The sequence below is a fragment of the Dermochelys coriacea genome, chromosome 4 (assembly GCF_009764565.3).
Source record: "Dermochelys coriacea isolate rDerCor1 chromosome 4, rDerCor1.pri.v4, whole genome shotgun sequence".
In the NCBI taxonomy this organism is placed as follows: domain Eukaryota; kingdom Metazoa; phylum Chordata; order Testudines; family Dermochelyidae; genus Dermochelys; species Dermochelys coriacea.
In genome coordinates, this window is record NC_050071.1 from 14,989,959 (window position 1) to 15,016,678 (window position 26,720).

At 43.8% G+C, this 26,720-nt stretch overlaps 2 protein-coding genes across 5 annotated transcripts in view; one reads left to right on the plus strand and one right to left on the minus strand.

Moving 5' to 3' along the window:
* The window catches only part of CNOT6L (CCR4-NOT transcription complex subunit 6 like), a 65,267-nt gene extending 62,356 nt beyond the window's left edge, over positions 1–2,911 (minus strand). Inside the window, exon 1 of the mRNA XM_038400013.2 lies at positions 2,739–2,911. The gene's annotated coding sequence lies outside the window, so the exon portion shown is untranslated. The remainder of the gene's footprint in view (positions 1–2,738) is intronic.
* A 17,038-nt stretch (positions 2,912–19,949) lies between these two features.
* The window catches only part of MRPL1 (mitochondrial ribosomal protein L1), a 38,644-nt gene continuing 31,873 nt past the window's right edge, over positions 19,950–26,720 (plus strand). The window contains exons 1-4 of one of the 4 annotated variants that reach the window (XM_038399619.2): positions 19,950–20,123; positions 20,997–21,090; positions 25,561–25,816; positions 26,571–26,654. In XM_038399619.2, the coding sequence (XP_038255547.1) occupies positions 20,090–20,123; positions 20,997–21,090; positions 25,561–25,816; positions 26,571–26,654 (468 nt within the window). In that variant the 5' untranslated portion in view covers positions 19,950–20,089. Of the gene's footprint in view, positions 20,124–20,996; positions 21,091–25,193; positions 25,275–25,560; positions 25,817–26,570; positions 26,655–26,720 lie in introns of those variants that run through there. The other 3 variants (XM_043513182.1, XM_043513184.1, XM_043513183.1) reach the window with 3 other exon arrangements.

Below are 26,720 nucleotides of genomic sequence, written 5' to 3' on the forward strand. Positions count from 1 at the left end.
TATGTGCTCATTATCCTGACCTTAAGGGCCATTCATAGTTGACCCCAGCCCTACTTACCAGAGCCACTATCTTACCTCACCAACTCTGCCAGTCTTTACTATGTACTATGTACCAAGACATTCCCACGCCTGGCACAAATTCCCGCTACAAATTTGAAGAGTGACTAATTTAGCCTCCACCAAATCTCTCCTTTAGACTCAATTTTAACCATGATGTCTGCAGAACAGTGCCTGCAAAAACACTACAAGCTGATGACAGGTAGGCAAGTGGCCAGCTAATCTAAGGCCACGTCTATACATACAGCACCGCAGCTGTACCAAAACAGCCGCGCCACTGCAGTGTGTCTGGTGAAAACATTCTATGCCGACAGGAGCTCTCCCATCAGCATAATAAAGCCACCTCCGCCAGCAGCAGAAGCTATGTCAGCGAGAGAAGTTCTCCCACCAACATAGCCCTGTATACACAAGTGCTTATGTCAGTGTAACTTGTGTCACTCAAGGAGGTGGTTTTTTCACACACCTGAGACACATAAGTTATGCCGACATGGGCTTTCTCTACACCCCAACCTAAGTGAAAACGTACTTCCATTGCCACCTTGTCCTCGCACCTGTTTGTCTCATCTGCCATACTGAGTTGTCATTACCTCAAAGGTAAGCTCTATAGGGCAGGACCTGTGTTTTTACCACATATTTCTACAGTGCCTAACCTTTAGCTCAGGGGTCCCTAACAGGGGGCCTGCGGGTGCAATGGCACCCACCGGGGCAGTTGCGTGCACCTGCAGGACACCACGCCGCCGAAATGCCGCCGCCAAGCGCAGCCATAGGAAAACTGCCCACCAAACTGCCAAGCAGCATTGCCGTTTCTCAGCAGCAGGGTGTCTGGCACCCTCCACAGTCTTCTGGGAACAGGAATATGTTATTCCCACAGAAAGATTGGGGACCACCGCTCTAGCTGCTATTGTAACATAAGAACAGCCATATTGGGTCAGACTAAAGGTCCATCTAGCCCAGTATCCTGTCTTCAACAGCAGCCCTCGTGTGCCCAGAGGGAAGGAAGAGAACAGGTAATCAAGTTATCCATTCCTTGTTGCCCATTCCCAGCTTCTGGCAAAACAAAGGCTAGGGACACCATTCCTGCCCATCCTGGCTAATAGCCATTGATGGACCTATCCTCCATGAATTTATCTAGTTCTTTTTTGAACCCCGGTATACTCTTAGCCTTCACAACATCCTCTAGCAAGGAGTTCCAGAGGTTGACTGTGCGTTTGTTTTAAACCTACTGCCTATTAATTATTATTAATCTCATTTGGTGACCCCTAGTTCTTGTGTTATGAGAAGGAGTAAATAACACTTCCTTATTTACTTTCTCCACACCAGTCATGGTTTTATAGACCTCTATCATATCCCCCCCTTAGTCGTCTCTCTTCCAACCTGAAGAGTCCAAATCTTATTAATCTCTCCTCATAGGACAGCCATTCTATACCCCTAATAATTTTTGCTGCCCGTTTCTGAACCTTCTCCAACTCTAATATACCTTTTTTGAGATGGGGTGACCACATCTGCACTCACTATTCAAGATGTGGGTGTACCATGTATTTAAATAGAAGCAATATGATATTTTTGATCTTATTATCTATCCCTTTCTTAATGATGCCCAACATGCCCCTGCACATTGAGTGGATGTTTTCAGAGAACTATCCACAATGACTCCAAGATCTCTTTCTGGAGTCTTTCTGGAGTGGTAACAGCTACTTTAGACCCCCATCTTTTTATAGGTATACTTGGGATTATGTTTTCTAATGTGCATTACCTTGCATTTATCAACACACATACACCGTTTAAAAACGAGATTTTTAAAACTTTCTACACTAAGGAACCAAGAAAACCTGCATTACCGGTTATGATGAAGACTTCTACGAGGTTTAGTGTCACAAAACAAGCCTGAAGATTAAATAAGTGTCAGAAGCCTCACTGGAAACAGTGGTATGGATAACAACGGACGGTGTGTCAGCTACTGAAAGTCACATTTCGGACTGGACGGAGGCGTGGGACGAAGAGCCTCCAGCTAAAGTACAAGCTTTCAGTAGAAAGACCCAGGGCTAAATGACAAGCTTTACAGCCCTGGGACTTGATCCCAAAAGTTCCTGAGCCCCTGACACTCGTCCCCCACGGGAGGGCTCTCAGCAGCTTTCAGGACCAAGCCTTGGATGGGGCGGGGCGGGGCAACCCAACCTTTCTCCCCCGCCCCGAAACAACAGGCCCCCACGCAGAAGCGAGCGCTGACGACTCCCCAAATCTCCCCCCGCCCCGGCGCGTTGGCGGGAACCCCACAAAATCCGGCGCCTCCCCGGGGCCGAGCGTTGGGCTCGGGCCACGTGTTACCCAAGAGGCGCAGCGCCATGGGGGGGGGGGGCAGCCGCCGCGGGCGGAGGGGGGGGGTTACGGGCGGGAGGGGGGGGTGGGGGACGCGGTGGCCGCGCAGTGCTAAGGCCGGGCGCCCGGCTCGCGGGCCGCGCGCGCGCGCGCACACACACACGCGCGCGCGCGCGCGCCAATGGCCGCGCTGCCCCGCCCCCGGGAGACCCTTCATGAACGCGGGACGGCGAGCGGCCTCCCCCTCCCGGGCAGGCCCGGCCCCGCGCGGCCGCTTGGCGCCTCCCCGCGCGCGCCCCGGGGCGCCTGGCCGGCTAGGCCGCGCTCGCCGCCCCCTCCCCCAGTAGGCCCCCGGCCCAGCTCACCTGCATCCAGCGCGCCGGGCTGGCGAGGGCGGCGGGGCTGGGCGGCGGCGCGGAGGGCAGCAAATACATGCAGGCAGCGGCCCGCCGGGGCGGGGCGGGGGCCCGGGCGCGGGGGATCAGCCGGCGGGCGGGGGGCCGCAGGCGCCTGCTGCCGGATAAATATTGGGATTATTCCGGGGGGAGGCCGGCGGGAGGGACGGGGCGGGGCGGGGCTCGGGGCCCTGTCTCCGCCTCCTCCCGGGTGGTTGGGCCCTGCCTGCCTTCCCGCTCCGCGCAGCGCCGCGGCCCCCGGGCAGGTTGGGCCTGTGTGTGTGTGTGTGTGTGTGTGTGCTGGGGGAGGGGATACCACGCCGTATGTGTGTGTGTGTGTGTGTGTGTGCTGGGGGAGGGGATACCACGCCGTATGTGTGTGTGTGAGCGCGCGATGGAGGGGATACCACACCGTGTGTGTGTGTGTGCTGGGGGAGGGGATACCACGCCGTGTGTGTGTGTGTGTGTGTGTGTGCTGGGGGAGGGGATACCACGCCGTGTGTGTGTGCGCTGGGGGGAGGGATGCCACACGTGTGTGTGTGAGCGCGCGATAGAGGGAGGGGATACCACACCGCGTGTCTGTCTGTGTAAGCGTGCGATGGGGGAGGGGATACCACACTGTGTGTGTGTGTGTGCGTGCTGGGGGGAGGGGATATCACACCGTGTGTGTGTGTGTGCTGGGGGAAGGGATACCACACTCTGTGTGTGTGTGTGTGTGTGTGTGTGTGCTCGGGGGAGGGGATATCACACCGTGTGTGTGTGCTGGGGGGAAAGGATACCACGTGTGTGTGTGAGCGAGGGATAGAGGGAGGGGATACCACACCGTGTGTGTGTGTGTGCTGGGGGGAAGGGATACCACACCGTGTGTGTGTGTGTGTGTGTGTGGTGGGGGAAGGGATACCACACTGTGTGTGTGTGCGCGCTATAGGAGGAGGGGATACCACACCGTGTGTGTGCGCGCGTGCGCACACTGGGGGGAGAGGATACCACACTGTGTGTCCTGGGGGGAGGGAATACCACACCGTGTGTGTGTGTGTGTGTGCGCGCACTGGGGGAAGGGATACCACACTGTGTGTGTGTGTCTGTGTGCGTGCATGCTGGGGGGAAGGGATACCACACTGTGTGTGTGTGCTGGGGGGAGGGGTTACCACACCGTGTGTGTGTGTGTGTGTGTGCTGGGGGGAAGGGATACCACACTGTGTGTGTGTGTGTGTGTGCTGGGGGAAGGGATACCACACCGTGTGTGTGTGTGTGTGTGCTGGGCGAAGGGATACCACACTGTGTGTGTGTGCGTGCTGGGGGGAGGGGATATCACACCGTGTGTGTGTGTGCTGGGGGGAAAGGATACCACGTGTGTGTGTGTGTGTGTGTGTGTGTGAGCGAGGGATAGAGGGAGGGGATACCACACCGTGTGTGTGTGTGTGTGTGTGTGCGCGTGTCCTGGGGGGAAGGGATACCACATCGTGTGTGTGTGTGTGGTGGGGGAAGGGATACCACACTCTGTGTGTGTGTGCGCGCTATAGGAGGAGGGGATACCACACCGTGTGTGTGCGTGCGTGCGCACACTGGGGGGAGAGGATACCACACTGTGTGTGTGTGTGTCCTGGGGGGAGGAAATACCACACCGTGTGTGTGTGTGTGCGCGCGCTGGGGGAAGGGATACCACACTGTGTGTGTGTGTGTCTGTGTGCGTGCATGCTGGGGGGAAGGGATACCACACTGTGTGTGTGTGCTGGGGGGAGGGGTTACCACACCGTGTGTGTATATGTGTGTGTGTGTGTGCTGGGGGGAGGGGATACCACACTGTGGGTGTGTGTTTGTGCTAGGGGGAGGGGATACCACATCCTCTCTGTGTGTGCACGTGTGTGTATGCACGCTGGGGATAGGGTACCGCACCGTCCCGTATGCAAGCACGTGCTGGGGCAGGTGGTACCACACGCTGTGTGTGTGCTGGGGAGAGAAGGTATCCCACCCTGTGTGTGTGTGTGTGCTTGGGGGAGTGGGTGTCACACCCTATGTGTGCACACGTGCTGGAGAGAGTGGGTGTCACGCTGTGTGTGTGCGTGCGCTGAGGATTTCACAGCTTGTGTGTGTGCGTGTGTGCTGAGGATATCACACCCTGTGCGCATGCAGGAAAGGTGTATCCTACTGGGTTCTGTTCCTGTCCCTCCCCCAGACTCTCCCTGGGAGCAATGAATCCTTGCTCTTGCAGTTAGTGTGGTCAGTTACCTCTGTGCAAAGCCCTTACTGGGAAAAACAAAACACACTGCAAATCAGCATGGCAATATTTTACACTCAGCTTGCACCAGTGACAATGGCAACACACGGCTGATAGCCATGGCAATCAGGCTATCTGTGGCAGCAATCTTAAGTAAGTCACTGTTCTGGGCCTCCATTTTTCCATCTGTAAAATGGGGATAATGAGAGACAAGGTGGACTTGAAATTTAGTCAATTACATATATATTTTATAAAATGTCAGAATCTACCCCTGCCCTGAAGTTGCAAGGTCAGTTGTGGACTTTACGGTAATATTTTCCTTTTTTCTGAAGTGCTTTTTTTCTCCCCTGGTACTATCTGAAAGGCCTGCACAAACAACTGTGATAGTACAGGCCAAAGCACGAAACAGAGGGAAGTATTGTCCAAATGTACAAACTCAACAGAAATAGAGGGGAAATTGCTATCCTTTATAATGATCTTAGATGTTTTTTGTAACTATAGCAGGTCAAAATTTTCAGACAGAAGTGCAGTATTTAAATTGTGCCTTTTTAATACTGTAAAGCACTTTGAATAATTACAGCCTCTAAAAGTAGAACTATTGTTATTAAGATTTAAGGCGAGTTATTGATGGTGAGGAGAGTGTTTTTTTTCTCCCAGTTGTGGTATATACAGTGCATTGTTAAAATGGGACCAAGAGGAGACCAAATAATTGTTATAAAAACACAAGTTTGATGTTCTCCAACCACTCCACCCCCTTGTTAGGACAGACCACAAGTCTGTTGACCTTCAAAGCACATCTGTTTTTCCAGGCTTTTGACCGAGGGGATGGCAAAAAGCATCTGGGTCTGGGTGTAAAGAGACACCTATTTAATTCTGCTCTTTTGAAATCTATACACACAAGGCCAGTTTGTTTAGTTGGAACATGGCCAACCTGTTCTTCATGTGCTGACAGTTTCCCAAGTTTCCAAAAACTGGTGAGGTATAGACAGCAGCACAGGGAAGGCAGGAGGAAGTCTGTTGCAGAAGGGTTATTGGGGAATGGAGGTGATTGAGGGAGATTTTAAAAGTGTCTAGGAAGGAAGGGAGGGAGGGTGTTGAAAAACAATGAGGGGGCAGAAGCGTGGGCAGAGAGCTCTGGTATACGGAATTGTTATCAACATCCACTGAGATTATTTAGATTGACTGGACTGAATGAATAGACTCAAGTAGCAGATGGGTAGTTTTGAGGGGGAATGGAAGGAGACAAACCACCTTATTTAAGGAGAATACTAACCAGAATGTATTTTTTTACATGCTGGATAACACCCTTTTCTCCCCCACTACACATCTTCAAATGCTGGTGAAATCCCATCTACATTTTTACTTGCTAGCTTCATTGGCAGGGATTCATTTAATAAACATAGTTGTTGTTTTTCTCTATTTAAAAAAAGTCCAAAAATTCTATTAAGTATACTGTACTCAGCTCTACAGACCCAAGTATCCGTGTGCTAATTTGGGGATTTAGAAGTGTGAATATGCTAAGAAAATAAAGACTGCAAAAATCATGAGATCACATCAGAATTTTAAAAGTACTACATTTTATTAACTAGTATGTGAAAACTACAAATCCTAAGGTTATGAAATATTCTTAAAAGTGTGTTCTACTGACCTACATTAAACATTTTCAAGCAAATTGCTTATTCAAAGCAATTTTGGGGATAATCATTAGAGTATGTCAAAATAAGGTTTGCTATGGAGCTCTCAGTGCATACTTAACTATGTAGTCACTAGCATGGTTTTGCTATTACAGGCAGAATGCAAAAGAATATTATAAATTAATGTTGCCCAACACTGTCTATTACAAGCAGCTGAAAATGGGTTATAGCAATGGCAAACTAACTGTTCCCGCTGAAATTTTCCATGCTTGATCTCTTCCTCAAGTTAATTTAAAAAAAACAAAATCTGAGCCAAAACAGTTCAGCCTCTTCTCAGATTGAGGTTAGTGAAAAATACATAGTTTTGACAATATTAAAATTGTTTCCAGCCATTTGTTTTGAACTCTAGGCCATCATGGATTTGGAGCAGAGGGATAGTCTTAGGGCAAGATAGGTGTCATTTGCTGTCTCTATGAACAGCTATGCAGATTTGGCAGTGTTAATGTTTTTTTTTTAAAAATCACCATTTACATACATTCAATAGAACTTTTTTTACCCTTGTTCTTCAACTGTCTAAATGTTCCATCTGCACTGAGCATGCTCCTAAATCCTACTGAGTTTCCTCATCAAAGTACCCTTTAGCCTAAGGGAAGTACGCTAAACTGGAAGCCAGGAGACCATGTGCAGTAATCTCTTTTCTTCTGCTGACTTGTGTTCAGGGCTTAAATTCTCATAGAGTATTTCCTGGAACCCCCTTTCCCTCTATCCCCAACATGCTATAAAAACTCCATAGGTGTTGAAAATATTTACTGGAGCTCTGCTTCGGACAGCTCTGACTGAATTTAAGCCCTGCTTGTGTTAATAATTCTGTACATTTCTCAGGCCTTATTACAGACCATGGCTTCATGACTATCTCATAAGGTAGAAGGAAGTGATAATTAACACACTTCTTAAAGAAAAGGGAATCAGAGTTCAGAGCAGTTGCACAAAATCACTTCTGACAAAGCTGTCTCCAAGAGATCCTAAGTCTTTTTTTTAATAAGGCAGTCGGTAGTCTTATTTGCTTAGCCACACTGCCTCGTAGAACAGAGGTGGCAAATCTATGTTCTTGGCTATGCTGTGTACAAGAAGAGGTTACTCCTGCCTATCCACCTTCAAAAAGCTGTTTCACATACAGCTGAGTGAGCATGTAAATTAGCAAATGAGCCCTTAGAAAATACTCCATTCCCAGAGCCAGGAATAGAATCCAGGATTCCTGATTGCCAGCATTTCACTGTGGTTTGGAAAATAGTCATGTAGGCACAGATCCAAAGGTATTTAGGCTCCCTTACTTCCATTGAAATCAGTGGAAGTTAAGATCCTAAATACTTTTGAGGATCTGGATTGTAACCCACTTACACAGTGTGGGTCATGTTCCCTTCTAGTGACTGATCCACAGAGGTTAACAGACTACCACTGTTATTACCAGTTACTGCTTTAGCTCAAATAGTGGAGGTCTGTACTACAGATATGAAGATATCAGGGTCAAACTCAATTGACACCCCCTACAAGGAGGATATTACAGTTGCATGTGCTGGAATTTTTTTTTTCAGTTCTCTTTTTAAAATGTTGCCACCCCCATACTGGAAATTCTATTTTAAAAAGCTATTACAATAATTAAGATTGCAAAGTTTAGTACTAAGAAGACAACAAATGCCAGCATTAAAGTTACCATTGCAATCTAAATTGGATATGTCTTATAGTACAGCCTTTCATTACAAAAGCAGATATTTGTAATTTAAATTAAAATAGGTTTTCTGTACCCAAAAAATTCATACTTTTAGGGTCCAATATCTCAGGACTAGAAACAGATTGCTGTATCCTGGCTGAAAACAGGGATTCTCACCCTTTTCAGTGATAAAAGTTTCTGTTTCTAGTCAGTGATAAAAGTTTCTGTTTCTAGCCCTGTCAAGATGCATGTTATTACACCATGCACCAACCACTGGTCCAGGACTGAATGTTACCTGGCCAGGGCCTCAGACCCGTGTAATTCTTGGGGGAGGAAAGGGTTTGTTTGTGGCTTCTTTTTTAAGGCGTTGTTGGAGGCTGCTTTTAGATTTGGAAGGTCAGTAGCAGTTCCGGGGAGATGGCTTAATGGGCACAGAAGGCAGGTCAAAATTTTATCACTTGGTTCTGCAGTTTATCACACTGTCTCTCACCACCATCTACTGTCATGTGTGTGACTGGAGTAGACACTCAAGTGTTTAAAAAAAAATCATATGCTTTGCAGCGGTATTTTACATCTGTGAATTTTTTCCTTGTCATCAATTACTGTGTTTTCTTCACGAGCAAGCTATTATTTTCCCACACATCTTAATCCTTGTTTAGGATAAGGAACAAATGATTGGATTGGATGGATACAAGTTTCTTACTGCCTCTTTACATACATGAATCAATGTGTTAAGTTAGCCTCATTTCAGATGAAGTTCAGTTCCAATTCAGAGGTTTGTTATTATAGCTCCTCTTCTTTAATTCCAAAGTACAGCTGCAAGCAATAGACAAGAAAATAAACAAACCTTTAGGACAAACAAGCTCCACCACCTATCATATCGTACTTTCAGAGGTCACACAGTTCCTGAAATGGCAGGATTCCAGCTTACCTTTTGGCTCTTGCATCAGATCACTACAAAAGCTTTTTTCTCCTGCTGATAATAGTTCATCTTAATTAATTAGCCTTTTACAGTTGGTATGGCTACTTCCACCTTTTCATGTTCTCTGTATGTGTATATATATATATATCTATATATATCTTATTACTATATGTTCCATTCCATGCATCCGATAAAATGGGCTGAAGCCCACGAAAGCTTATGCTCAAATAAATTGGTTAGTCTCTAAGGTGCCACAAGTACTCCTATTCTTTTTGCGGATATAGACTAACATGGCTGCTACTCTGAAACAGAACGTAGATGGCATTCATCAGGATTTAAAATGTTTTGGTCTCTGCTGGAGGTCATCAAATGCAAAGCCACCGAAGAAACAAAGGGATTGCTGGCCCTGTTAGACCAGGCAGCATAAAGTGTCGTGGGGGAAAAAATTAAAATTGGTGACAATATCAATCAGCAAGAGATGCAGACGCCACCATTAATTTACCGTCATAGTCTTGCTGCTCACGTGAAAACCTGTGAGATCTTACTTACTCTAATCCTGCAATTTATAGCAAATGCGTGGACTGCTGCACCGGCATGGAGCCCTTGCCCTCAACAGAAATCTATTCAGATGCAGAAGCCTGCCTGTGCTCAATCAGTTGCAGGGTTCAATTCCTAAAATGAGGAACTCAGTGGTAAACACACCGAGCACCACTTGAAATAAATCTGGCTGCAGGTGCCACAGGATTCTTCCACCCAACCCCTAAGGAGTGCAAAGCTAGAGTTAGTAATTTGCTTCTGTAAGCATGGAGGACCAAAGAATAAAACCGGTTAATAATGAAGGGTCAGAACCATTGGAAGGATACCTGTAATAGATGTAAGCTCTTTGTGGGAGAGACTGTCATGATGTTCTGTGTTTGTACAGTGCCTAGCACAATGGGGTCCTGGTCCATGACTGGGGCTCTTAGGCACTATGGTAACACAAATAATAAATATCACACTAATAGAAAGCCCCCCACATATATTAGTATTTGTGACAAGAACATGGCAAGGGCAAGTATCCAAGAAGAACGAAGACATTTCAAAAGACTTTTCTTCATTGTCAACTAGAGCCACTAAGAAGTGTTTAAAAAATAGTTTGAAAAATCCTTTGCTGTTGAGAAATATTATTTCCCTGCCACTCTATGCAGAAGTGGGGTGGGAAATCAGAGTGTTTTAATAGAAGGCTACGGAGAGCAGAAAGACTGGGTAACCCTCCACTTCAGAAAGAGAAAGGACCCAGAGTCTCCAACAGAATATTCTCAATCCAGAGAATATTCCGCACCCCACTCTATCAGAATGAACTCTCAAAAGATAGCAATAACATCCTCCAGACAAAAGCAGATGAGGGTGGATGTTCATGGCACATCCTATCAACAATAGTGGATTTATCAATAGACTCCTGAAGGCTTACTCAAGAGGACAGTCAGGGACTTCAATTAAATGATAGAGTGGGTCCTTAAATCCTGCAATGATTCATTTCTAGACACCACTGACCCTCTGTCAAATATAGATTCATAGATACTGAGGTCAGAAGGGACCATTCTGATCATCTAGTCCGACCTCCTGCACAGCGCAGGCCACAGAATCTCACCCACCCACTCCTACAAAAAACCTCACCTATGTCTGAGCTATTGAAGTCCTTAAATCATGGTTTAAAGACTTCAAGGAGCAGAGAAGCCTCCCTCAAGTCAACCATGCCCCATGCTACAGAGGAAGGCGAAAAACCTCCAGGGCCTCTCCAATCTGCTCTGGAGGAAAATTCCTTCCCGACCCCAAATATGGCAATCAGCTAAACCCTGAGCATATGGGCAAGATTCACCAGCCAGATACTACAGAAAATTCTTTCCTTGGTAACTCAGATCCCATCCATCTAATATCCCATCTCAGGGGATTAGTCCTATTTACCCTGAATATTTAAAGATCAATTACTTACAAAAATCCCATTATCCCATCATACCATCTCCTCCATAAACTTATCAAATAGAATCTTAAAACCAGATAGATCTTTTGCCCCCACTGCTTCCCTTGGAAGGCTATTCCAAAACTTCACTCTTCTGATGGTTAAAAACCTTCATCTGATTTCAAGTCTAAACTTCCTGGTGGCCAGTTTATACCCATGTGTTCTTGTGTCTACATTGGTGCTGAGCTGAAATAATACCTCTCCCTCTCCTGTATTTATACCTCTGATATATTTATAGAGAGCAATCATATCTCCCCTCAACCTTCTTTTAGTTAGGCTAAACAAGCCAAGCTCCTTAAGACTCCTTTCATAAGACAAGTTTTCCATTCCTCGGATCATCCTAGTAGCCCTTCTCTGTACCTGCTCCTGTTTGAAATGGAATGAGACTCACTTGAGCCAGGAGACATCAATCTTCTGTAGCTCCAGAAATGGGTTGAAAGGACTATTTGGTTGTTTAAATTGGTTAAACCAATAAGGTCTTGGTTTTAAAGAGAAAAAAATAGCATTAACAAAAACATAAAATTGGATATATTGGTTGTAATAGATCATACAACTGAAGTACTGAGAGCTTCTAAATGAAGATACCAAGGGCCAGAGGTTGTTGATGTAACAACAGATGGAACTTTTGTCATCTTTTAGGATTAGGTTCTAGGAATCTGAATAGGTGAAAAATACCATCTTGAGGTAATCAAGTTCCAGACTCATCGGCTGAGGGAGTTTGAATGTAAATGCAGCTGAAGTATGAAGCAGTTAGATTGTATTTGATGCTTGCTGCTTTGAGTTAATAAAACATAAGGATGGTCATACTGGGTCAGACCAATGGTCTATTTAGCCCAGTATCCTGTCTTCCGACAATGGCCAATGCCAGATATTCCAGAGGGAATGAACAGAACAGGTAATAATCGAGTGATCCATCCCCTGTTGCCCATTCCCAGCTTTTGGCAATCAGAGGTTTAGGGATGCCCCGAGCAGGGGGTTGCCTCCCTGACCAGTTTGGCTCATACCCATTGATGGACCTATCGTCCATGAACTTACCTAGTTCTTTTTTGAACCCAGCTATACTTTTGGCTTTCACAACATCCCTTGGCAATGAGTTCCACAGGTTGTGCATTATGTGAAGAAGTACTTCCTTATGTTCATTTTGAACCTGCTGCTTATTAATTGGGTGATCCCGGGTTCTTGTGTTATGTAATGGGATAAATAACACATCTCTGTTCATTTTCTCTACAACATTCATGATTTTATAGATCTCTATCCTATCCCTCCATTGTCATTTTTTTTCTAAGATGAACAGTCCCAGTCTTTTTACTCTCTCTTCAGGGGAAGTTGTTCCATATTCCTGATCATTTGTGTTGCCCTTCTCCACACGTTTCCCAATTCTAGTATATCTTTTTTGAGATGGGGCTACTAGAACTGCATTAAATGAAGTGTTCACAGAATCAGACCCATGGGTATTATAGACTGAAGTGTTAGTTACCTAAGGGAGTTACAATTATGGGAGAGCTGACAAGTGGTAGGATCTCTACTCCCCCTATTCTAAGTTTCTGGTGGGGGAAAAACACATCCCCACTCTTTTTATTGCCAAGATAGCCTTTCAAATGTAAAAATATCACCATGCTGGAGTTTTTCCTTTAAAATAAGAACACCACAAGCTATAAATGATTATTTTGAGGGGTCAGGGAGAAGGAGTCAGGGCCTTCACACTGTGGCTCTTATCACCACCATCATAGTTGCTAGACACTAAGAATTACACTGAGTTCTTCATAGTCAAGAGCCAGCATCAACAGCAGCTCAACTGGGGGATGGCTAGGGAACAGAAAAATCTTCATTCCATTCGCATCATTTTGCTGGGCTCTCTCCTTAAGCAATTCTCACAGTAGTACCTCATAGAGAAATTGACAGTAGCTCTTAGTCTACTAGTAGCACTGTTATTTCTCTCTATTGCTTCATGAGAAGATGAAATCCCTTTGTGTTTGAGGGATTAGGGAAAGGAAGAATTACTTCAGTAAACGCCCCTGGGTGTTGAATGATCCATGGAAACATACTCCCCTTGTGTAACTAGGAATATACGGATGGGAAGCCCCAAACTATGAGCAACTGAAATCAAAGGCAAATGTGGTTGCACAGATGTAACTAAAGGTATAATTTGGCCTGGAGATCTTTAATTACTGGTGCTGCTGCATGAGAAGGAAAGATCTATTTTAGCTTTCAGAGGGTAGGTAGTCTACAGAGATCGCAGTGACTTACCTTTTTATTTATAAACTGAGCAAATTTGCTATGGGAATTAGTGAGACATGATAAATGTAAAACCTCACAATACCATTTTTACAGAGTCATTTTTCAGAGCAGAGTTACTTTTTAAAGTTGCTGGACAATATGAAAAGGAATGTTACAAACTGTTTGCTGTGATCAGGGCCAATCCTTGTCGGGGAAGGCTGATTAAAGTTTCCAGGCCACGTTAAATGAAAGGAGAATAGAGAGGGAATACTTGCATGGTTAGTTTACTTCAATAGAAACATGTGGAGAAGTTCTGTGATCATTGTTTGGCTAGATGCCAATATTGTAAAGAGTATTTAGGTATTTAGATTCCTAACTTTCATGGAAGCCTTCCTCTTCTTAATCCCATTTCTCTCCTATTCTCTTCCTATTTCCTTCCTCTTTACAACTTTCATTATTTATTCTGGGTTTTCAAGTGGGTCCTGCCTTAATCTAAACTTTTGAATGGTGCTTTGTTTGCACATCATTGATTTGAGTTTGGGGCCTCAGCTCCATTCCCAAAATGTTCTGTAGAAGTGAGATTCCTTTTGTAGCAAGCAACTTCTGGAATGCAGCTATCAGCATTTTTAAAAGTGCCAACTATACCATACTGTTTTATACCTATCCCATTTTAAGCACAGAGAGCAGATGGTTTTCAGAGGCTAAGACTGCTGAAATTAAAGCTTTAGTTAATACACAGCATGTGAAAATTCTCCTGTTCCACAGCCATTGTATAGTTTGAGGTGCAATTGTCCATAGTTCCTTAATTTTAACATGCTTTCTTATTCATTGTGGCATAACATCATCACAAAATACTTCTTTGTGTTAGTTGTGTTTGCTCCCTTGGTTTCCTTTAGGTTGCAATGAAAACTAGATCACTTCTGTAATTATAAAATCTCTTATGCTATTAAAAAATTACCTAAAATGTCAACTATATCTTTTTATCAATTCTTGTAATGGTTTATGGAGTTTAATCCTCAGTAGGAGGTTTCTGGGGGGAAGTAGGGAGAGGTTGCATTCTAAACAGAATTTGATTTGTGAGGAACATTGCTTATTAAGCCCCTGGTTCCACATGTGCTTAACTTTACTACTGTAATACCACTGAAATCAATGGGACTACTCGTGGTAGTAAAGCTAAGCATGTAAACATCTGTCATGTCCGGGCCTAGGTCTAGTGTTTAAAACATAGGACTGTGATTCACGTGATCTGGTTTCTGTACCGAGCTCTGCCACAGACTGAGGGGCCTTGGGCAAGTCACATGCAGCCAACTGTCTGTGATGTTCACTAATTGTGTACCCCTCAGTTTCTGGGTGCCCAACTTAGGGCCTAACTTTAGAAGTACAGTGCATTCATAACTCCAGCTGACATCAATGGTGTCCTTGACACCTCTGAAAAGTCAGGCACAAGATATCTCAAGTTGGTTACCCCAAAACTGAAGAACACACAATTCGTGAACATATCCTGAAATTTTTAGCCTTGACTAAAATTTTTAGCCCCCTCAGTGTCCCTATATGAAAACGTGGCTAATTGTACATCCTTTTGTCCCAGGGGACTTGTGAGGCTTAATTAAAGTTTGTAATGTTCTTTGAGTCCTTGGATAGGATATTTTTCAAGCTGTGAGCATCCCAATATGACATACAATGTGTGTGGCAAATATTCAAATTGAGGGACAAACGAAAGTTATTAGTGCTGGAAAGTTAAAATTCCTTCCTGTGGTGTAGATAACCTTTTCTGTAACCTCAGTTTCATGATTCTTTATTTTCAGCAATTCAAGTTAGTGGATGCCATATTGGTGTTGAACTTGTATGTCTTTCAAAATGAGATACAGTTGAGAGTTATGGCAAGAAGATACTGTATAAGTGCAAAGACTTGTTCCTATTATTGAAATGTTTTAAATAGTGAATATAGTCCTTTTCAACAACTGACATGACACAAAGAAATGAAGAGAGTATGTTTCAAAACAAGTTACATATTATATGGAAAAATAGATAACATATTTTGTAAGACTCAAAATATTCTTACAAAATGTTCTTCATGGAATGTATCAACCTTAACAGTAAAAAATTAAAGCAAACATAATTTTTTTTCAAAATATTTTTGTCAGGTTTACACAATGTATAAAACCCCCCCATACATGTTAAACTCATTTTAAAAAACAAGGATGGATGTTCCTATCAGTTTTTTATTATTATTATTAATTAAAAAAAACTATATACAACTGTAATATAACTTTCTTAAAACATCCATATATTTACTTGTTGATATGCAACTAAATTCTACATAAACCCAAATAAACACAAAGAACAGATATAAAAAAAAGAAACCATTTCTTCATTTTCTGATCTTTTTTCTATCCAAGGGGTAGGCAACCTATGGCACATGTGCCAAAGGCAGCACAGGAGCTGATTTTATGTGGCACTCACATTGCCCGGGTCCTGGCCACCGGTACGGGGGAGCTCTGCATTTTAATTTAATTTTAAATGAAGCTTCTTAAACATTTTAAAAACCTTATTTACTTTACATACAATAATAGTTTAGTTATATATTATAGACTTATAAACGTTTAAATGTATTACTGGCACGCGAAACCTTAAATTAGAGTGAATAAATGAAGACTCGGCCACCACTTCTGAAAGGTTGCCGACCCCTGTTCTATCCCATAGGGCAGCTAACATTACTGTACTTAATGAGGAACTAACTGTGTTCCTACGAATGATAGACTACTAATCTCTACCTCAATACAGGGGAAATAATGAGGGAAATCATTAGAGACAGAAGTTTTACATGCTGAGATGAGTAAAGCATAAGAGGAACCAACCAGAAAAGTGCTTATAAGAGTAAATCACACAGCTAACTTTTTAGAATTCTTTGGAAGTACCAGTTTCAGAGTAGCAGCCGTGTTGGTCTGTATCCGCAAAAAGAAAAGGAGTACTTGTGGCACCTTAGAGACTAACAAATTTATTTGAGCATAAGCTTTCGTGAGCTACAACTCACTTCATCGGATGCATACCGTGGAAAATACAGTGGGGAGATTTATATACACAGAGAACATGAAACAATGGGTGTATGGTAACACCCATTGTTTCATGTGTATGGTAACACCCCTTGTTTCATGTTCTCTGTGTATATAAATCTCCCCACTGTATTTTCCACTGCATGCATCCGATGAAGTGAGCTGTAGCTCACGAAAGCTTATGCTCAAATAAATTTGTTAGTCTCTAAGGTGCTACAAGTACTTCTTTTTTGGAAGTACCATGATTTATACAAACGATTTTTTTAAGCTTTCAAAAATCTTTTGATGAAGAAGCTACTCCGGAACATTGATAACCACAGTGTGAATGTCAGAACTGTCATGGAGTAAGAACTATAGTCAATCAAAGAATTGAAAGAAATGTTATAGAAATAGCATCTTTCTATTTTTTGTCAAAATTTTGAAAAATTTCAACTAGCTCTAATAATATCTGATGACTTGAGAGAATTGGGGTAAGCGTTACGGCGGCTCTGGTCAGCACTGCTGACCAGGACGTTAAAAGTCCCGTCGGTGATGCTGCCCGGCTAAGGCAGGCTAGTCCCTACCGCTTCTCACACAGCAATGTGCCCCAGAAGCAGTCAGGAGCAGGTCTGGCTCCTAGGTGGGGGGGCCATGGGCCTCCGCATGCTGCCTCTGCCCCTGGTTCCCGGCCAATGGGAGTTGGGGGAGGTGGTGTCTGAGGGCAAGAGCCATGCCGAGCCACTTGCGCGCCTCCACCTAGGAGCTGGACCTGCTGCTGGCTGCTTCTGGGGCACAGCGCGGTCCGAGGTGCCAGGACAGGCAGGAAGCCTGCCTTAGCACCCCCACTGTGCTGCTTGCCAAGAGTTGCCTGAAGTAACCCTGCACTCCAATCCCTTGCCCCAGCCCTGAGCCCCCCAACAAACCCAGAGCCCCTTCCGGCACCCAAACCCTTTGTCCCTGCCCCCCCCCAGCACCTGCATCCCCAGCACAGAGCCCTGACCCCCTCCTGCACCCCAGCCCTGAGCCCCCCCAAATCCAGAGCCCCCTCCTGCACCCCAAACCCCTCATCCCCAGTCCCACCCCGCAGCCCTCACCCCTGCACCACAACCCTCTGCCTCAGCCCTGAGCCCCTCCCACACCGAGGTGAGGGGATGGGGAGCGGAGTGTGGGCAGAAGGCCAGGAGCAGGGCATAGGCGCAGGAAGCACCCCCAGGTTTTATGCTCGGAGCCAGCAGCTGAGGAGCGGGGCCAGTGGCCCCACAAAAAACCTGGGGGTGCTGTAGCACCCCCTGCATCTCTGCTTCCCGCACTTACGAACTGGGCTCTAAATGTCAGGCTGGGTTCTTTACTTTGCAAGCATTATAATTTGTAATAAAAGTTTTGCAGGCCAAAATATGCCATTAGTGACATCTGTTCAGTCCCACTTCCTTTCATGATTGGAACCCAGTAAAAAGTTCTATTGATGATGCACAAGAAAAAACAGAAATCATCTCATCTCTTTTAGCTGTGTTGGCTTTACAGCACTAAGGAGCAAAAGGTAATAACCACTGAGGCCCTGTTTCTGCAAATGTGTCAGAACATTTACACAGAGCAGCAGTCTTTGCAGGATCATTATCACTATTTTTATCACTAAAGGCAGCAGATGTGACTGAATGCACATAAGGAATAGATCACTGAGTAAGAAGAAGCTACTTTTACTAGTTATTTTTCAAGGAAGACCTGTACTTTAAGATGTGAAATTGTTGACAGTTTAAAAGACGGTGAGTTATCTCAATATAATGAAAATATCCCCTCTTAAAAGTAAATAGAAATGAGCCCAGCTCCATTTGAAGCATCCTCATCTAATTTTGTCATATCCCTCATTTTGCATTCAGTTGTTTATTTGTGATCTAACTGGTAAAGAGGCTCATGAAGGGCTCATAGTTGAAGACCCAAGGTAAAGAGCATGCCATCATAATATATTTAAAGAATAATGCAAATCACAGCAAAAATAAGAATGGATAAAAACATATTCCAAAGGAATTTATTGAATGTTTAAGGCCAGTGACTCTGCTTCACATACTGTAAATTGCTGGGTTGCACAATCTAAATACAAATATCACTAGAAAGTCTGAGAGGTACTCTTATGTTATGAGTGACTAATGATATTTACGCATGAGTTTCCATTAGTATAAAAGAAATCATTTAAAAAGTGCAAACTGAGACCCTAACTCTGAGCTCCACACACACAGAGCTAATTGAAGGATTGGGGCCTGGTATGCTCATCATTTGTGTAACTTTCATTTTAAAATCAAACTACTACTATTAGCCAAAGCAGGGGACAAGGGATTCTACTCTACTATGAAGAATTAGGCTGTATCTGTAATACAAAATAGTCCACTAGGAAAGCAATTTTAAACATAACCTTTAAAATGGTTTCAGCCAACACAGCTGTACCCAGAGGGTGCATAGAATATAATTGCCCCATTTGTGTTATACCTTTTATCGTGTTTAGGCAGCAAGGTACAGCTCAGGACCAGAGCACATCTCCTTAATGTGGTTATTATCTATATTAAAATAGTACCTAGATGTCCCAAGCAGGGACACCGCATGATTCTGTTCTTATAAGCAAGAACAGTGTGAGATCAGCTATGATGGAAGTGTGAAGCCTGAGATTGTCCTCAGGGTTGACTCATCCCCTCTGCTCATGGCTGGGTTTCTCTATCTAGATAATTACCTGATCCTATGGGCGTGGTAGCTGAGCAGTACAAAAACATCCATGAACTTATCCTCACACCAGCCCTGTGAGCCCAGGAAGTATTAGCTCCAGTTTACAGCTGGGAAACCAAGGCACAGAGAGATTAAATAACTGGTGCAAGGTCTTGTCCACAGGCAGGATGTCTGGGGTCTAACCCTTGATTTCCAGGGTCCTAATCCAGTGCTGTAATCACAGGACCAGCCTTACTCTCCAAAGCAGACACTTGTGCAATCCCAATGCTTTTATCAATCAGACAAACAACACAATCCTGATATTAAGCGAGGCCTCGGGGGCCAAGGCTACTACTCTCTCCATGACCCTGCTGTGCCAGGGCAGGCCATCTCTCCGGCCCTGTTCTGGAGCTGGCAGACCTGGCACCCACAGCTGCATGCCCGCCCTGGCCCTTTCATAAGCAGGAGTAAGAGACTGGGGAGCCGGGAGCCACATGGGTCACCGGGCACAATGGATTACAGGGGGGCTGGAACAATGTGTACAGTGGGGGTGCTGAGAGCCATTGAACCAAATTGTAAAGGCTGTGTGTAATGGAAACCACTTAAAAGTTGGGGGTGCAGCAGCTCCCCTAGTTCCAGCACCTGGGGGGCAGCTCCCCCCTCCCACAAGCAGCAGGGGCTCTTGGCTCCCAGTGACCTTCCCGGAACCCTGTGGGACCGGACCCAGCTTCCCCCTGCCCCACCCGCAGCGGGCGGGGGCTGCTCTCCCCGCCCCAGCATCCCGATTCCCTCGGCGGAGGGGGAAGGGTGTGACACCGGAACCCCCCCCCCCCGGAACCTTCCTCCCCGGCTCCGCGCGGCAGCTGGGTTCGCTTTGAGTGTGACACGGCCCGGCCCGGCGACATGGCGGCGCCCGGCCGGTGCTGCCTGCGGAGACGTGAGTGGCAGGGGGGAGGCGCGATGAGCGGGGATCCTGCAATGCCTGTAACGGGGGTCGGGGCGCGGGCGCCTCCCGGCGGGCCTGTTCCCGGGGGCGGGGGCGGAGCCGGCTCCCCAGTCCCGGCTCACGGAGAGCCCTGGGCTGCCCAGCTACGGCTCTGATCGCCTGGGCCTCGGGTCTGGTTTTCACACGGGTTCGGAAGGCGCGGCGGGGGGCGGGGCAGGCTGGAGAGGGACCCCCGGCCCTGAAACACCCAGAAGCCTCTCGGCTGGAGGCTGCGGAACGACCGCAGAGTCTGTTCCCCCTGCAGCGGGGCCGCCAGACCCCCCCACCCGCCACACGGGCCCGTTGGACGAAGCGGGCGGGGGCGGGGTCTCGAGCGAGCCTTTTGCCTTGTTGCAAGGTGTCATTGAGGCGCCTGAAGCAAAACTCTGCTTCATCCGGTGGAGAGACTGAAAAGGGCGTTTAATATGAATCCTAAACTAGGGAGGCTTCCTCCGGGGAGGGGCAGCTGACAGGCCTTGCTCCAAAGTTTTGTTACAATGAGATACTTGCATAGACTATCAGGGTTGGAAGGGAGCTCAGGAGATCATCTAGTCCAACCCCCTGCTCAAAGCAGGACCAGTCCCCCAATTTTTGCCACAGATCCCTAAATGGCCCCCTCAAGGATTGAACTCACAACCCTGGGTTTAGCAGACCAATGTTCAAACCACGAGTAGACAGGCAAGGGAAATCTGTAAAAATAGCATCACAAATCAGGCCAGAATAGACCTTAAAGCAAAAAATAAAATAAAATCGCTACCTTTCTGTGCTAACTGATGAGAGTATTACAAACTTTAATGTGGGGTTTTTTTTTGTATTTTTAAACAGTTCTGGCTCAGTTTCCCAGGATTGATCAACGTACCTCAGTAGTTCCCTGCCTTGGAAACATACAGCTATCCATTAGACCCTATGCTGCTGCAAAGTGAGTAATGCAATGCATCCGATGAAGTGAGCTGTAGCTCACGAAAGCTTATGCTCAAATAAATTTGTTAGTCTCTCAGGTGCCACAAGTCCTCCTTTTCTTTTTTGCAAAGTGAATGTTTACTATATTTCTAACGGGCTGTGTCTGCAGTCATGGGTTACACAAATGGCTTTTAAAATTAAGAAGACTTAATAATATCTTGAATATTGGTGTAAATGATGCTGTTGGACATATCCCTAGTACAACTTATGCTACTTCCCTTTCTTATGGAGTATTAGAAGCCCTTTTGGAAGTGGCCACCTTTTGGTTAACCACTGTTACTGAAGAAGGATAATTGCTTTGCCATAGTCACAATATATATATTTTTTTAATTCACTTTTCTATATACTTGCTTATGAACAGTAAAATAAATACAAACGTTACAAAACAAAATAGACTAGTAAAATTAGTCAATCCTACCACAGAGACTGTTATCAAATGGACTATTAAAGGGAGGATATCAACATAAAACCTAGTTGGTTTATAAAAATTAGTAATTTTAAGTGGTGCATATGCTCTTGCTTCTCCTGGCAATTGGTGTGGTTTTACAATCACATTTTCCTCTTAAAAAATCTCTCTTGTGTGAAAGATGTACATAGATGAGAGGAAGAAAATATGCAGACAGTACAGTAAAACTTACTATACACAAAATACTGTCAAATGCTTCTAATTTCTTTCAGTTTTACTAATGTGAAGTGTTACTTGAAAAGGTTGGTGAAGTATAGTTTAATGGAAGTATGGCTTTAAATTAACAACATACTTTTAATGCTCATCCTTCCGTTATCTGTTTCTTTTTTTTATGTGCTCTTCACCCTCCCATTCTCAATAGCCCTGAAAAGTAGATAATGTCATGAAGGCACTTGGGTCTGCCTGCAGAGAGCTGTTTGCAGGATTGGAACATAAGATGATGAGCAACATTCAAATGGATTCAGGAAGGGAAGACCATGAAATATATAAAAAGAAAAGGAGTACTTGTGGCACCTTAGAGACTAACAAATTTATTAGAGCATAAGCTTTCGTGAGCTACAGCTCACTTCATCGGATGCATTTGGTGGAAAAAACAGAGGAGAGATTTATATACACACACACAGAGAACATGTCTCTCCTCTGTTTTTTTCTACCAAATGCATCCGATGAAGTGAGCTGTAGCTCACGAAAGCTTATGCTCTAATAAATTTGTTAGTCTCTAAGGTGCCACAAGTACTCCTTTTCTTTTTGCGAATACAGACTAACACGGCTGCTACTCTGAAACATGAAATATATACAACACTTGTATGAATATATATATGGCTTTGTAATTGCGTATATATCAATACTCTCAATTGCCTCTTAGCCTAGCCATTAAACTTTGGCTGATTTTTTTTTTTTAATTTTTTTTTTAAAGACTTCAGTATTACTATTGTTTTTATGTGAAAAGAAAAGGAGTACCCGTGGCACCTTAGAGACTAACAAATTTATTAGAGCATAAGCTTTCGTGAGCTACAGCTCACTTCATCGGATGCATTTGGTGGAAAAAGCAGAGGAGAGATTTATATACACACACAGAGAACATGAAACAATGGGTTTATCATACACACTGTAAAGGAGAGTGATCACTTAAGATAAGCCATCACCAGCAGCAGGGGGGGGAAAGGAGGAAAACCTTTCATGGTGACAAGCAAGGTAGGCTAATTCCAGCAGTTAACAAGAATATCAGAGGAACAGTGGGGGGTGGGGTGGGAGGGAGAAATACCATGGGGAAATAATCACAGGTTTCAGAGTAGCAGCCGTGTTAGTCTGTATTCGCAAAAAGAAAAGGAGTACTTGTGGCACCTTAGAGACTAACAAATTTATTAGAGCATAAGCTTTTGCATCCGATGAAGTGAGCTGTAGCTCACGAAAGCTTATGCTCTAATAAATTTGTTAGTCTCTAAGGTGCCACAAGTACTCCTTTTCTTTTTTCATGGGGAAATAGTTTTACTTTGTGTAATGACTCATCCATTCCCAGTCTCTATTCAAGCCTAAGTTAATTGTATCCAGTTTGCAAATTAATTCCAATTCAGCAGTCTCTCGTTGGAGTCTGTTTTTGAAGCTTTTTTGTTGAAGTAGAGCCACTCTTAGGTCTGTGATCGAGTGACCAGAGATATTGAAGTGTTCTCCAACTGGTTTTTGAATGTTATAATTCTTGACGTCTGATTTGTGTCCTCACCCCCCACTGTTCCTCTGATATTCTTGTTAACTGCTGGAATTAGCCTACCTTGCTTGTCACCATGAAAGGTTTTCCTCCTTTCCCCCCCCTGCTGCTGGTGATGGCTTATCTTAAGTGATCACTCTCCTTTACAGTGTGTATGATAAACCCATTGTTTCATGTTCTCTGTGTGTGTGTATATAAATCTCTCCTCTGCTTTTTCCACCAAATGCATCCGATGAAGTGAGCTGTAGCTCACGAAAGCTTATGCTCTAATAAATTTGTTAGTCTCTAAGGTGCCACGGGTACTCCTTTTCTTTTTGCGAATACAGACTAACACGGCTGCTACTCTGAAACCTGTTTTTATGTGGAAAGTGCTCAGATAAAATGGTGGTGGTGAGTCAGAGGATAAAATCTTAAGATAAATATATGGTTGCTATGGTAATGGGTCTGAAGAAAGGATATATAAATTGAGTGTATTCTGTGTCAGACATGCACAAAGTTGTCCATAACTTTTTTTTTTTTTAAAGAGTCTTAGATACACATGTATACAGCATCTTCTACAAGAGCTTGGTATTATGCATGTGATCACCTGATTGGAGACTGTACCATAATGCATATGCATGAAGGAGTGGAGTTGCAAATATTACTTTAACTTTAGTGTTTTGACATAACTGCAACATTAATTTAGATCTTTAACGCAGTCGTGTGAAATGCAGAGTATCAGGTGCAAAACACCTTGAGAGTATTTATTCCCAAACACTTAGTGCCTGATTTTCCAGAGGTGTTGAGCAGCTACAGCTCCCATTGACTTTGACAGGAACTGTAGTTACTCAGCACCTTAAAAAATCATCACCTTAACTTTTTAAAGATAGCAAAGACTTGCTTAGGAGTAAACTGCTCTTTTTCCTGCCATGAGAATATTCTGGTTTCTGTTATGATCATGTGACAATCCTTGAGAACCCTCCTTCAGCACTCCTTTGTGATGATAACCAAAGTCTCACGTAAAAACAGACCACTTCCCTTCCTTAATAAAAACACAATTTAAAATTCAATAGATTATAGAGCCCAAGAGGTGTTAAATGTTTACTTTGCAGAACCATAGCCAAACCTACTGGACTTCCCAAAATGGGATTCTTAAAAGTAGAGAAAACTATGGAAGTTGCAGAGAGCTGCAAGGAGGAGAGTGGAGAGGGCTGATCATTTATGACCCACATTGGGTAAAACAGATTTATTTGGTCTGCCTGGGTAGCCAGTCTTTGTCAACTTTGCCATTCACCTTGCTGGCTTCTGGATATTCTTAAAATATGGGGGGGAACTAACTCCTACAGACCTGTGCGTAAATAGGATTGCCAAGATAATATCCCATTTGCCTTTTTTGAGAAGAAAATCTTGATGCTTTTGGAAGTGTTCATTTGAATTTTTAAAAGTGGAACTCGTCCTTTTTGTAATACCTGAAATGACAACTTGAGAGTTGGAATTTCAATTTGTTTTTTGCCATTAAATACAAATTAAGTGGTAACATTAATGGAATGCAACTTGTGCACTAACGTTGGCAGATCAGTGATGAAGCCAACGCAATTATCTAAATTAACCTTTGACCCAAAGTCGAGATATTTTGCTCTGATATTTGTCTAGGAAGTCAGTCATTATCAGAGCACAAATTCAGATTCCAAAATATTACTGCTCTTTCACTAAACTGACTGCACAAAAACAGGTTTTAAAGCTTCTGATTTCTGAGAGGCTATTTAGGATTGTTGCCATCATGAGGCAGGAGCTACATCCCACAGGAAACTTGCAGCCAGGAAGAAAAGTTTAATGTTTAATTCTTTAGGAATTTTTACTGGATTACTGAGGCAGATTAGTTTAGAGGGATTATTATGATTTTTTTTAATAGGCGCTATGTTCTGATTATTTAAATCTTCATTAAGATGACTATCAAAGTCCATCTGTGACCATACTCATAGTCACTCACTAGGTAATCTAGCATCTATTGCTTCATAGCCTTTGAGGTTCAGTTTCATTAATAGTCTTTTGGTTCTGATTTGTCTTTACTCTTCCTCCTTTGTTTACAGTAGGTGGGTGGGCGGAGTAGGTGGGAAGTCCAATGCTGTTTTGATGGATTGACCTTTCATGCGTTGACTTGGCCACACAAGACTTTTTTTTTAATTGAGATGCCATTTAAACCAAACTGTGTTTTTATTCAAGTACGTACTAAGCATTAAGGTTAATGGTCTTATATTTATCATTTTGGTTTGCAAAAGAACTGCAAAAAAAGGTTCAAAGGATGCCAAGCAGAAAACTTCGGAAGCAGAGCCAGCAAAAAAAAAGAACACTTACAGACTAAAGTTAGCAAGCAAGCCTGTGGATGATGTGTATTTAACATGGTTGTATGAAAGGCCAATCTATGAGGCAGAGGTGGCTGTGGACATGCTGAAGAAGTTTCAGCAGTTGGACTTCACTTACCCAAAACAACATGTATATGCTAACCTCACCCTGGATATGATGCTAGAGAAGAAGGTATGTTGACAGTACCTACAGATTTGCAGTTGTGATATGTTAAGAAACTACCTTTCTTAATGGCAAGGGAAAGAAATGTAATACGGTGAAGAGTCTTTCCTGTCGTCTTGCTCTGGCTCATCCTCTTTCACATTTGGCGACATATTTATGCAGGGTATTCACTGTTCTTTCCTAGATGACACTGTGCTTTGGCAGAACTGTACATAGTATCCTTCAAATTCAGGACTTAAAGATGTTTCCTCTGATTATCAACAATTTCTGTGGTTGTTCTAATGTTTTAAAGACTGCTGTATAGTCAAAGTCCTATTCCAAGACACAACCTATTTTGATAAGGAAAAGCAGCGTATATGGGAATGGCCTAGGCATCTTCCTAGTTTTGAGGGAGTCATAAATTGAACTAGAGGGACAAAAATACAGAAGTGTGTAAAGTGTCAGTTCATTCTATTCTCATATTTCAAGTATTGCATTTTAGGCTATCTAGTTATCAAGTCAACAGCTAACTTAATGTACCAAAAATAATCTATGGGTAGAGCTGCTCTTTATTTGTAATTTCACTAGTTCATAGCCAACTTACAACACAAATGTTAGTACATAGTGCATAGCTCCACACAAGTGGAGAAAAATATACAAAATATACAAAAAATATACAAAACCCCCTTTTTTTTATAAAGCAAGTTCCAGTTAGGATTTAGATGTCCTACAGTAAGAGAATTTTAAATTTGCACCAACCACTTATTTTTTTTATATCTGTTAGAAAAAAGTGGATCAGTTTGTCAGCACCATTCTTCTGCCATATCCTTTTGCAAACAAAATCAATAAAGTTTTGGTATTCACAGAGGTGAGTAAATGTGTTATTTAAGTCTTGCATTTCAGATATTTTATGTATACAACAAATGTTTAGTAC